This window comes from Haliotis rubra, unplaced genomic scaffold (assembly GCF_003918875.1).
Source record: "Haliotis rubra isolate DU_JTF1 unplaced genomic scaffold, ASM391887v1 Scf409, whole genome shotgun sequence".
Lineage (NCBI taxonomy): Eukaryota > Metazoa > Mollusca > Gastropoda > Lepetellida > Haliotidae > Haliotis > Haliotis rubra.
The window spans coordinates 328,904-342,495 of NW_025767090.1; the positions used below are offsets into that span (position 1 = coordinate 328,904).

The following is a 13,592-nucleotide window of genomic DNA, read 5'->3' on the forward strand; positions in this document are numbered from 1 at the left end:
ATGTTGTTTTTTCAAATCCTGGTCGTCTGCATAGAATGAAACCTATTGAGATTGTATGGAGTTTTAGTCCAAGCTAGTAGTGAAAATGAGTGGATGATTTTTTTCGTTTTGTTCTTTGCTGTCTGCCTGAATGGAAACCTACTGAGATTGTTGGGAGTTTTAGTCCAAGCTGCTAGTGAAAGTGAGTGAGTGATGGTTTTGTTTTTATTCATGTTTGTCTGGCGTTGTTTGGAGATTTGGTCCATGCTACTGGTTAAAGCATGTGATGGTTTTCTTTCTATTCTTAGCCGTCTGCTTGTAGGGAACCCTTGTGAGATTGTTTGGAGATTTGGTCCATGCTACTGGTTAAAGCATGTGATGGTTTTCTTTCTATTCTTAGCCGTCTGCTTGTAGGGAACCCTTGTGAGATTGTTTGGAGATTTGGTCCATGCTACTAGTTAAAGCATGTGATGGTTTTCTTTCTATTCTTAGCCATCTGCTTGTAGGGAACCCTTGTGAGATTGTTTGGAGATTTTGTCCATGCTACTAGTTAAAGCATGTGATGGTTTTCTTTCTATTCTTAGCCGTCTGCTTGTAGGGAACCCTTGTGAGATTGTTTGAGATTTGGTCCATGCTACTAGTTAAAGCATGTGATGGTTTTCTTTCTATTCTTAGCCGTCTGCTTGTAGGGAACCCTTGTGAGATTGTTTGGAGATTTTGTCCATGCTACTAGTTAAAGCATGTGATGGTTTTCTTTCTATTCTTAGCCGTCTGCTTGTAGGGAACCCTTGTGAGATTGTTTGGAGATTTTGTCCATGCTACTAGTTAAAGCATGTGATGGTTTTCTTTCTATTCTTAGCCGTCTGCTTGTAGGGAACCCTTGTGAGATTGTTTGGAGATTTGGTCCATGCTACTAGTGAAAGCATGTGATGGTTTTCTTTCTATTCTTAGCCGTCTGCTTGTAGGGAACCCTTGTGAGATTGTTTGGAGGTTTTGTCCATGCTACTGGTTAAAGTGAGTGTGTGGTGTTTTTTTAATTTTGGGTGTCTCCATTAATGAAACCTGCTGTGTGGAGATATGAACCATGCGATTGCTGAGACTGTGATTGAGTAAACTTTTTTAAATTGTGACCGTCTACTTGAAGTGAAACCTTGAGACAACAGGGAGTCTTGTCCATGCTGTTAGTAAAACTATGAGTTAGTAATATTTTCTTCATCTTGGCCGTCTGCTTGCTGTTTTGAGGTTTGGTCCATGCTCTTGGTGACACTGATTAAGTGATTGTTTTCAGATCTTGGCTGGGGCAGCGGGGTATTCTATTGGTTAAAGCGTTTGCACATATGTTCAATTCCCCACATGGGTAGAGTGTTTGGAGGTCTCCGGCCATAGTTCTTGAATTTTGCTTTTTGCGACGTGAAACCCAACTTACTCTCTCAAATCTTGGCCATAGGGAATCCGTGAGTTTTCAGATTTGGTCCTTGCTGCTAGTGAGACACAGTGAGTGTTTTTGTGAGTGAGTGAGTCTGTGAGTGAGATGGGTCTGTGAGGAGTGAGATGAGTCTGTGAGTGAGTGAGTCTGTGATTGAGATGGGTCTGTGAGTGAGTCTGTGAGTGAGATGGGTCTGTGAGTGAGATGGGTCTGTTAGTGAGTGAGTCTGTGAGTGAGATGGAACGAATGCCGTTACCCATGATTCTGTATGTGTCGGGCTAGCTGAGTCCTCAGCTGTGTGCCATCACTAATTTTCAGTGATCCATGCATATTATTTTTCACCTCTCTTTGCTCTTTTTCACAAAGTGGAATCACGTTTGGCGGATGAAACTAATAGTAAAGTGTCGTTTTATATATGTTGAATTTAACTTTTCTAGCGATAGTCTCTTGCTATTCTTTTGTATAATGGAACATCTGAGTCTTTAAGTAAACAGAGATTGTACCCAGACTTGTTAGAATTCCACCTTCAAGTTTGTTAGATAATGTGTCATAGCAGAGGTTAATGGGGTTATTAGTAAATTAGGTATTCCATCTTTGAACCAGGGGCATTGGGGTACCCTAGTGGTCAAAGCGTTCGTTCCTCTTGCCAAGACCGGGGCTCGGTGTAAACACTCACTCAACCACTCACTCACTCACTGGTCCAGATTCAATAACAACAGACCAGTCTTACAGCTGGAATATAGCTCAGTTCGATGGTTATCACTCACTCACTCAACCACTCACTCACTGGTCCAGATTCAATAACAACAGACCAGTCTTACGGCTGGAATATAGCTCAGTTCGATGGTTATCACTCACTCACTCAACCACTCACTCACTGGTCCAGATTCAATAACAACAGACCAGTCTTACAGCTGGAATATAGCTCAGTTCGATGGTTATCACTCACTCACTCAACCACTCACTCACTCACTGGTCCAGATTCAATAACAACAGACCAGTCTTACAGCTGGAATATAGCTCAGTTCGATGGTTATCACTCACTCACTCAACCACTCACTCACTCACTGGTCCAGATTCAATAACAACAGACCAGTCTTACAGCTGGAATATAGCTTAGTTCGATGGTTATCACTCACTCACTCAACCACTCACTCACTCACTGGTCCAGATTCAATAACAACAGACCAGTCTTACAGCTGGAATATAGCTCAGTTCGATGGTTATCACTCACTCACTCAACCACTCACTTACTCACTGGTCCAGATTCAATAACAACAGACCAGTCTTACAGCTGGAATATAGCTCAGTTCGATGGTTATCACTCACTCACTCAACCACTCACTCACTCACTGGTCCAGATTCAATAACAACAGACCAGTCTTACAGCTGGAATATAGCTCAGTTCGATGGTTATCACTCACTCACTCAACCACTCACTCACTCACTGGTCCAGATTCAATAACAACAGACCAGTCTTACAGCTGGAATATAGCTTAGTTCGATGGTTATCACTCACTCACTCAACCACTCACTCACTCACTGGTCCAGATTCAATAACAACAGACCAGTCTTACAGCTGGAATATAGCTCAGTTCGATGGTAATCACTCACTCACTCAACCACTCACTCACTGGTCCAGATTCAGTAACAACAGACCAGTCTTACAGCTGGAATATAGCTCAGTTCGATGGTTATCACTCACTCACTCACTCACCCACTGAACCAAACTGTTTTATAATAACGTGTATTCTCGGTAGGAACCAGACTTGCGGGTTTAAACAAACTTTGTCCTTTGTAATGTGCAGCTGTTGCATTTCAACATCATAATTCATACGCTGTTACGAAAGTCTTCATTGAGGACGTTATTTATTTAAATGAAATATTTTCATGCTTTACCCATTTCCTGAGGGAGATGGTAATGGTGATCTATAACTAAGACCTGAAACGGGGCCTGGATCAAGCAGAATGAAAAATTGTTTGTATTTTTGGGGACAATTGCAAACATGCAGGTATAATAGGCAATGTAGCTGACTCTGCCCTGCTTTGACTGTTCACCGTTGCACTAACGTAAATAAATATTGAATACATATTGGTTAGGAAAATTCCGGAATTAGAGCGTAACTGATTAGTTTTGGAAAGTGTTTTCAATACAAAACCATGTGATGCATATTTGTCCAGCGATATATTGTTGGAGACAAACAGCATTATGACATATGTAGTAATATTTATTGATCCATTTTTCTAAACGCCACATGAACAGAAACACTGTGGATCAAGGTTGGAATAGGTTCCTAGTGTCTTGTGAGTGAGTGAGTGAGTTTTGCCCACTTTTAGCAATATTCCAACAATAACATAGCCGAGGACATCAGAAATGGGCTTCATTGATTGTACCCTAGACTAACAACTAGTCTCTGAAATGAAACTATTTTACAGAGAAAAAGCTCATAATAAAAAATTAAAAAATATAATGAAAAGGAGCCCTGAGACTTTGAAATCTAGATTTGCCACATTTTCTAGACTTGCGTGGGTTTTCTTGGATATGTTTGCTTCAGGGTCTGTATGACAGACTAATTGTACCCATGTGGGGATCGCACCTGTGTGTTCGCCATGATGAGCAAATGCTTTAACCACTTGGCTACCCCACGGTCCCTCGTTTTGGTGAGCTTGAACAATGTTGCCAGGTTCTGGTTCATACCCCCTTTAACACACACCCCTCCATTGCATGAAGGGCGGTGGGGTAGCCTAGTGGTTAAAGCGTTGGCTCGTCACGCCGAAGACCCGGGTTCGAATCCCCACATGGGTACAATGTGTGAAGCCATTTCTGGTGTCCCCCGCCGTGATGTTGCTGGAATATTGCTAAAAGTGGTATAAAACCAAACTCAGTCAGTCAGTCAGTCCACTGAATGAAACATTGCCTGAGGTGGTGGTGTAGCCTAGTTTTTAAGGCATTTGCTCAACACTCCGAAGGCCATGGTTCAATTACCCACATGGGTACACTATATGAAGCTCATTTCTGGTGTTCAGTGCAGTGAAAAGTGGTGTAAAACCTCGTTCACTCACTCACTCCGTCACAATATGGCTGAAATATTGCCGATGTGACATTAAATTTTCACTTCACTCACACATGGGAGATAATGTTATATGATGTGAGCATTAAACAGTCATTTAATGTTTCCTTTTCTCTGTATCACTGGGTTAGCAGCTTGGACAGTCACACATAAGTATTAGAGAAATAATGTTTCCTTTTCTCTTTATCCATACTGGGTTAGAGCTTGGTTTACGAAACAGTCACTCACACATAAGTATTAGAGAAATAATGTTTCCTTTTCTCTTTATGCATACTGGGTTAGAGCTTGGTTTTACTTAAACAGGTATTGAAATAATCTTTATGCATACTGGGTTAGATACTTAAACAGTCACTCACACATTAGAGAAATAATGTTTCCTTTTCTCTTTATGCATACTGGGTTAGAGCTTGGTTTACGAAACAGTCACTCACACATAAGTATTAGAGAAATAATGTTTCCTTTTCTCTTTATCCATACTGGGTTAGAGCTTGGTTTACGAAACAGTCACTCACACATAAGTATTAGAGAAATAATGTTTCCTTTTCTCTTTATCCATACTGGGTTAGAGCTTGGTTTACGAAACAGTCACCAGCTTCCTGTATACTGTGTGTGTAAATAGTGCAATATTTATCACAGATGATACCAAAATAGCACTCACTCACTCACTCACCCTCATAAGTATTGGCTCGCTTCACTCACTCACTCACTCACTCACCCACATAAGTATTGGAGCAATAACGTTTCCCTTTCTCTTTATCCATACTGGGTTAGAGCTCGGTTTAGGAAACCGTCACGATTCCTGTATACTGTGTGTGTAAATAGTGCAATATTTATCACAGATGATACCAAAATAACATGCCTGATTCCAAAATAGTTTTTATTTATACAGTAATGGAAATAGTGGAACCATATATTCTGAAATGGCGTGATTATTTACCCACAAATAGATTTAATTTTCCTGAAATGTCACAATAAGTTTGCTGGTTCCCAGACATACTGTCTTGCTCTTAACTTCCGTTGTGCTGTATTGTCCATGAAACCTGACTCGGGTTACTGTCATCCTGGATCATTTGCTGAAGAGTTCCAATCACAGGACACTGTATGTTGGACAATTCAGACACTGTCATTTTTGTGACTCTTTTGTGTGGGATATATTTGTTCAGTTGATGAATTTTCAAAATCTGTTTGATAATTGATCAAGATAAATTGGTGCTGAAGCAGTGATACGATCCTGGTCTAACACGGTTGATGGAGCTGTAATGATATACATATGGATAAGATATGTATCTCGAAAGTATGGTCGTGAAAAGTATGTGATACGAGGCATAAAAACGACATTAAAATTGATATCTCATTATGAAGGGCTATTTTCTACAAAGGGGATATTAGAGGCCTAAAAAAGACATTAGGATTAATATCTGTTGTTTTAGAACTCATGTACAAGCTGATAGTTCCTACAATCCTGTCATGTGTCCTTATCCTTGTATAGATATATCACACTTGACAGAATACTCATTACAAAAAGTATTGCAACTCATTAAACTTTATATGAATCATTTACTCATATTCTGTTTATGAGGGGTGGTGGGGTAGCCTAGTGGTTAAAGCGTTTGCACGTCATGCTGAAGGCCCAGGTTCGATTCCCCACATGGGTACAATGTGTGAAGCCCATTTCTGGTGTTCCCTGCTGTGATATTGCTGGAATATTTCTAAAAGCAGCATAAAACTAAATTCACTCACTCACTCAATAACCCTTGTATGCATATAGTACCACTGAGTGTAATTTTGTCTCAGTATTATTCTTTTCTTGTCCGTCTATTTCAAATATGTATCCAGCTATATTGGAACCGTGTACTGGAGCGGCGTTTATATAAGCCACTAGGCTTGTTCGCCTATCCCGGTTTCTGCATTGACGGAATAAAAATATGTTTAAACCATATAGTACCACTTGACAGTATACTCATGACAAAAAGTAACTCAAACTTTCTATGAATCACATCCTTATGTTCTGTTTGAGGCAAAAGGTTAATGAATATTTTGTTCTGTACAAGTTTATCAAAACAAGGAGCATGCAGTATTCCTTTACCATACACATTCAGAGACATTTCTACCCTTTTTGAAAAACAGAACATTAAAATAATGAGTATTAAGCAATATCAATTAAAGTTAAATCAGATTTAATGCTCCCCAAGTTATTCTGATGTAGTGGCTCTTGACCCAATCATAACCTGATTAATAACTAAAATGTCCTGCAACTGGTGTATAAATATAATATATCCTTCCCAGTACATTTTGACACATTTAAACTGAATGTATGCATGTTCTTTGTGGCGTTAATCCCAAATTGATATGAATATTGCTATTAGACATAAGTGTTTTACATTGTCTCCATCTGTTGCAGAGGCCAGTTGAAGTGGGACAGGATGCACTCAACAACAACTACTGGTACTTTGATGGTAAGTTTGGCATTCCTCTACAGTTGTATATACATGGTATATATGTCTATATCACAGGGTCCCGATCCACAATACGTTCGTAACGTTACCAACTGTTGTTACTCTATTTTATCATAGGCTTACGAATGTCGTAGCACCATGACTGTTTTGTGGATCGGGACAAGGTGTAGAATCAGAGGTGCACTTGCTCTGATTGTGGTCCTCGTCATGGTATTTGAAAACAACAACTGATAAGCAGAGATATCATGGTTATATTTTGTATTTTAAGATTAATGGCCGACATGGGATGGTGTTTGAATTAGTTTTTCGTTTTAAGGTTTGTGAAATTGATATTCATGTGGATGAATAACTATTGTAAATTGATATTAATTTGAGAGTGAATTAGTTAAATGTGATGATTATGTGGGTATTGACTATTGATGTTTTTACAACATGAGAGGATTTCGATGACTTGATTTATGAATATACAATGCCAGAGGTACAGATAAGCTGTGTATCTGCGTAAATTACGCAAATATTTATGTGAAAACTCATTTCCTATTAAGTCTATTGCGTACAAGTACACTTGAATATTTGTAAATACTCAATAAATGCGATTTTACATGCGTACACACAAAAATGTCAAATCTTTGCTTGCGTGCGTGTGGATAGATAAAACAACTGCGGTATATTGAGAGGTTCTATTTCAGGACATGAACTTGATAACTTGCAGTCTTTCTCATATTACAGATCAAATATAAATAACAAACACTAACATTTAAACTATATTATATTTTTAAAATTAATGGAAAATGGCAAAATACCCAATTGAGCCTGAGTGAGGTGAGTACAATTTATTTGGTTACTCAAAGGAAAATTAGGATACTCAGTTGAGACAAGCACAAGCAAGTACATAACTCAATGACCCAAAAAGTTATCTGTAGCTCTGCAATGCCATTTAGAAAGTGGTCAAATGTAACATATGTTGTATTTGGGATTACACTTTCTTAGTAAAGTACAGATTCTAGTTCTTTTGTTATAAGCCGTGGTGGCTGAGCGGGTTAGGCAGCTGACTTTGCGATTAGGTGCCTGACTCTGAGGGTGTGGGTTTGAATCCCGGATGGGACTTAACTCAACAAAAGTACTAGAATCTGTAATTTACTATGAAAGTGTAATCCCAAATATAACATGTTACGTTAGACCTGATGTACATTTCCTTCATCTTTGCTGGTAGAGCAGATCTAGGGACCGTTTCAAAAAGTGACCGTAGCCCTTTGACCACTGTCAGCAGGGCTGGCTATTGATCAATCAATTAAATATTCATAGTCAATAAATATTGGAGAAGTAACTTATGTTAAATAAGAATATGTAAAACAAGTCTGGAAAAAGTTGACATATTTCACGTCAGTGGTGTGGTGATGCATTTATGTGTGGATCAGTAATAAATACAGCATTTGGAACACAATTTGGACCTGGCCCATGTATAAACTTTGAGGTTTGTGTATGTAACTTATTGCTATAGTTTTTCAGGAGTTTAAGTGAGATGGTATTTATTACACAGTTTTCATATTGATTATTATTTATAATTCTTTCCATGGACATTATGTCCGATTATCAATTTCTTATATATGTGAGATTTTCTTCTATTACTTCGTTAAATTTCCTGATGCATTTGAATACTTGATTAGCCCCAATTATGAGTCTCACTCATCATGATTTAAGATTTTCACCATAGAATCTATGTCTACAACAGCCTTAGACTTCTGTTGTGAGGCTAGTCCAGAGGACCGGTGTCAACCGTTTGTCACTTGTATTCTGAGTTTGTGGCTGGACCTGCTTGATCAAACAATAGTGTGAATGTTTACGTTTTCGAATGATATTACTGGACTACTGGTCAGAGTTAAACTCAACTCACTCACTCCATCCATCCATTAATGTGTATAACTGCCAGAATTTTATTTAAAACAAAATTTTGTGTCCTAGAGATGTTCAGAGACATCCAAACAAGCATTGTTGACAGGCACAGCAAGCAATGTCTATGTTCCAGATGTGTTCGCCCAGTGGGTGAAGATTTTTCACCTGTTCAAGGTGTGTCAAATGTTTATGATGAGTGCCACTGGTGTGAAATGATGCTCTTACCGTTACGTGAACCCTTGGTGTCATAAACACATGCGCCTGATATGGTAGGAGTTGTACAATCGACTCTGCTATTAGTGGAGATTTCTAAAGGCTGTGAAAAGGGTTTGGTTGCTTCTATATAATGGCTGACATGCCCATAACATACTGGGCTTTTGGTCGTGTCCACTTGCTGTATATTTTGGTCAAGTACATATAATGAACTATGTTTACAACAAACTAAAATTAATGGGTTCTTTGAGGTTGTTTTAACTGCTGTTTACTGTGTTTTGTCACTTTTATATATTGGCCAACATACCCATAATGAGGACAGCTTCATTACAAGAGCAACCTCAAGCAACAACCATCTTCATCACCGAAGATAGATATTCTTATATGGTGACATTTCCAGGAATAATCTTCTGGTGAGAACATCTCCATTAAGTCTCCAGTGTTCCTGAATAGAGCTTCAAGGCTGACAGGTCCAGCATGAATGTAGGCATCTGGTGGCCTAGTGCCTGAAATGCTTACCAAAACTTCCATGTTTGACCACAAAGATACCAGCACTCTATAGCTGGGGGTGATGGGGTAGCCTTGTGGTGCAAGCGTTCACTCATCACGCCAAAGACCCGGGTTCGATTCCCCACATGTGTAATGTATGAAGCTCATTTCTGGTGTCCCCTGCCATGATATTGCTGGGTGTTTCAGACAAAGCTCAGCAGGTGTAGATAGGAGAAATGGTAATGGATCCTTCAGCAAGAAAACTGTCAAATCTACTTGACTGCAATAGCTTGGGCACAATATCTCAACTCCAGTGTTTTGATGTATGAGGTTGAACTGTGCTGCTCCTTTGTTTGTACTGAGTGGCATATACTACTCAAAAGAAGTTACAGACCTGGTAAAGTCTGGGGTGAATATGTCTTCATTGACCCATGCTTGGTGTAAGACGACTATTGGTATTTGGTTGGACTCAGTGATTCCGTTCATGCATGTTCAGAGATGCCAACCACTCTGATTTTGGCGGAGTTACTCTTACTTTCAAATACAAAATCTGCTCTGCGATTTCTCTTTAAAAAACTCCGATTTTCGAGAAAAAAATCAGAATTTATTTCTACAGTGTACATTTTCGTAAGTCACCGGTGATTTATTTGAGTGAACACTGGTAAAAGCATTCAGAAGCTTAGTGTGTGATCCTTTGCTTGTCGATTGTGTATATTGCGTGTTATTGACGATGAAGTTTTTCAGATTGCATGTCATAGTCTGTATGGGGGGCCGTGGGGTAGCCTAGTGGTTAAAGCGTTGGCTCAACCCGCCGAAGACCCGGGTTCGAATCCCCACATTGGTACAATATGTGAAGCCCATTTCAGGTGTCCCCCGCCATGATGTTGCTGGAATATTGCTAAAAGCGGCATAAAACCTAACTCAGTCAGTCAGTCATAGTCTGTATGAAAGTGAAACAAAATGGCAGAGCTTTCAGCCAGTCATGACTCTGTTTTCCTTAGATTCAGGGTTGGCATCTCTGCATGTTGTCATCCACTTGGTGGAGATGAGTCCTAATGTCAGTCACTGGATTGTACGGATTCAGTTATATATTGTCATTCATCAAACAAATACATAAAACAATAAAATGTTTAAAGGACACCAGATTCTTTAAAGTCACTATTGTCAACTTCTTTGATGAGCATTTTGAGAAGTTGAGGTGATGAAGAATGATGACAATTTTTATGGATATACAACTTCTTTTATTCTGTGAAAGGCAACGTTTCGACATAGATTCTAATGTCGTTCTCACATTCTAATATCACTTGCTTGAGAACGACATCTATTTTGATAATAAAAGAAGTTGTATATTCATAAAAATTGTCATCATTCTTGACTATTGTCAATATGAAAAATATGTTTTTTTGCCTTCTGTGAGGAAATATAAGTGGATCCAGAAGTGAAATATAATCCAGGTAGACATTACATTGTTCGTTTGTGAGTTTTATAGGTGATCATGGAGGCTCTGCAAGTGTGTTACAAATTTAAATAGATCGGTGAATGTTCTCAATGAAGATAATACCACAAATAAAGAAATAACTTGACACGTGGCACTGATCTGACACTGGATCCTTGTTTGTAGTCCCCGAAATGCACTCCCTTTACACCAAAACGTAGCTTTGCTTGAAGACTCTTCATGTTCTCATCACAAATATTTTTTCATAATAAATGGAGAATGTTGAATGTCAATGAATTATTCATGCTGGTAGTCACACTTACAGTAATCCTACCCAACAAGCTGTCAGTGGTTTCATTTCCAGCCAGAAAGGTTGGTGAGGTGAACGTACGAACTACAATAAACTGTGTTTATAATGAACGCGCTAATAGCGAACTGATGGATAATGAACTGGGTTTTTGCTTCTGTCCACTTGCTGTATAATTTAGTCAAAATGCATGAACTATGGTTACAGCAAACTAAATTTGTTTTATCTCTTTGAGTTTGTTTTTTGAATATAGTTTATTGTGATATTATTAGATCCACAATGTTTATGTTTCAAAGTTTGATTTTCAAATTTGATTTTAAACTTTTCATGAATTCAAAATTGTATGTTCTTATAAGTCTTGACGTTGTTATGTATAGTTTATTTTGCAAGATTTACTCTATCCTTCCTTAATTCTTGGGACGGTGGGGTAGCCTAGTGGTTAAGGTGTTCGCTAGTCACGCCGAAGACCTGAGTTTGATTCCTAACATGGGCACAATGTGTGAAGCCCATTTCTGGTGTCTACTACTTTGATATTGCTGGAATATTGCTAAAAGCGGCGTAAAACCTTACTCACTCACCCTTCAATTCTTCCTTCCTTCATTTTACTCACACTCCTTCCCTCTTCAGGACTCTTCAGCACGCCTCCAATCCTTCCTTCACTCCCCTCTTCCTGTACTCACTGACTCCTTCACTCACTCCTTCCTTTACTCCATCCCTCTCTTCTTTCCTTCCTCCCTTTCCTTTTTCACCGACTCATTCTAGGTTCGCTCTTTTGATCACTTCGTCACTCTTTCCAACCTCTTTCCAACCTCCTTCCTTCACTCATTTTTTCTGTCTTCATACATTATGTCTTTCTCCACTTGTTCTCCCTCCTTCATTCATTCTTCCCTTCTTTTCAGATTCTTTCTCTTCATTTAATGTCATTCCAACACTTGTTCTCCCTCATTCCTTCAATCCACTTATTCTTCCCATTTCATTCAGATTCTTTCTATATTGCCTCATGTGTTCCCCATGTGTTCACCATTCCATTCCCTCACCTATTCTCCTTCATTCTTCCTTCCATTCATACCTCTCCTGCTTCACTTGTCCCCCTTCTTTCGCTCCCATGTTTCACCCATCCGATTATTTACAGACCTCTGCCATATTTCTGGAATATCGCTGTCTGCAGCGTTAATCAACAACCAAACCTTCTCATTTTGGTTTCATTCAGTTGGAATGGTCAAGACAGCAATTGTATTTTTTCTATTACTCATTCTCTAGATTAAAAAAAAGAGTAATACTCGATGGAGGCATTACCAAGCTACTCTGTGACACATAGTCTAATTTTGTATGCAGTGTCAAGAGCAATTAAGTTTTACTCTTCAAAAGCCATCCTTTAGTACTTCCCTAACTGTTCAGAAGGTAAAGCTGACTCCCTGAGATTGAAAAACTTTCCATATGGAGGACTTGATTGTGTGTTTAGGACCACTTCATGAGACAATTGTTTTCTAAACTAAACAGTAATTTCAAGCGACTAATGGTGTGCCCACGGATGTCACATTCCTTCCATGAAGATGGTGCTTTTCAGTTCCATTCGAAATAACATGGATCCTTTTATGAAGACCTGTCTGGCCTGTGACCCACAACTATGGTCCAATCAGGTCGGTGCAAGTATAGATATAGGCTAATTGTCTGTACGGGGACCAACACTGATTGTTTTTGTATCTTGGCTTGAAGGAATAGCCATAGATATTACTGTTTGACATTGGCGCTATGTGCGTCACTCATTGTGATATTGATTAGCGACACGCAATCCGCTGTCATTCTCCTCCCCGATCCTCGTTCATTTCCTTGATGTCGCCAATATCCACTCCTCCGCAGCAAAGAAGGCCTAGGGGAGAGGTCAGATAGCCTTGCAGCTTGCTGGTATGGCAGCCTTCTGCCGCCTCTCAATTATGGTCTATTGCGGGATGTGTACCAGATTAAGTTTCATTGCTCACTTGAATATTGGCCCATAGTCACCATTTGTGAATTTTGAAAAGATTTGTGGGATTGTGCAAGAATTGGAATTTCAACACATGGGGAGCATCTTGTCCGATTCCTTATTTCTTGTTTATTACGAAAACATTCATTGAGAGAGTTCAATATCTGGCAATTATTGTCAGGTTCTTTTCCACCCTTTTTAGACTTTAATTAATACATCCAAACCTTTTTTTAAACCTAATTGAAAATGTGAAATTGATCCATGTTTAATACGAAGATATTTCTAAATATTGTGTTGATCAGATTTTTTCTCCCATGGAACACTGATCTTAACTTGAATCACCACACGACAAGACAATTC

The 13,592-nt window shown here is 39.0% G+C and overlaps 1 protein-coding gene across 1 annotated transcript in view; it reads left to right on the plus strand.

Moving 5' to 3' along the window:
- Window positions 1-13,592, plus strand: part of LOC124287950 (trithorax group protein osa-like) — a 153,800-nt gene that overhangs the window by 102,950 nt on the left and 37,258 nt on the right. The window contains 1 exon segment of the mRNA XM_046724444.1: window positions 6,878-6,932. Coding sequence (XP_046580400.1) covers window positions 6,878-6,932 — 55 coding nt within the window.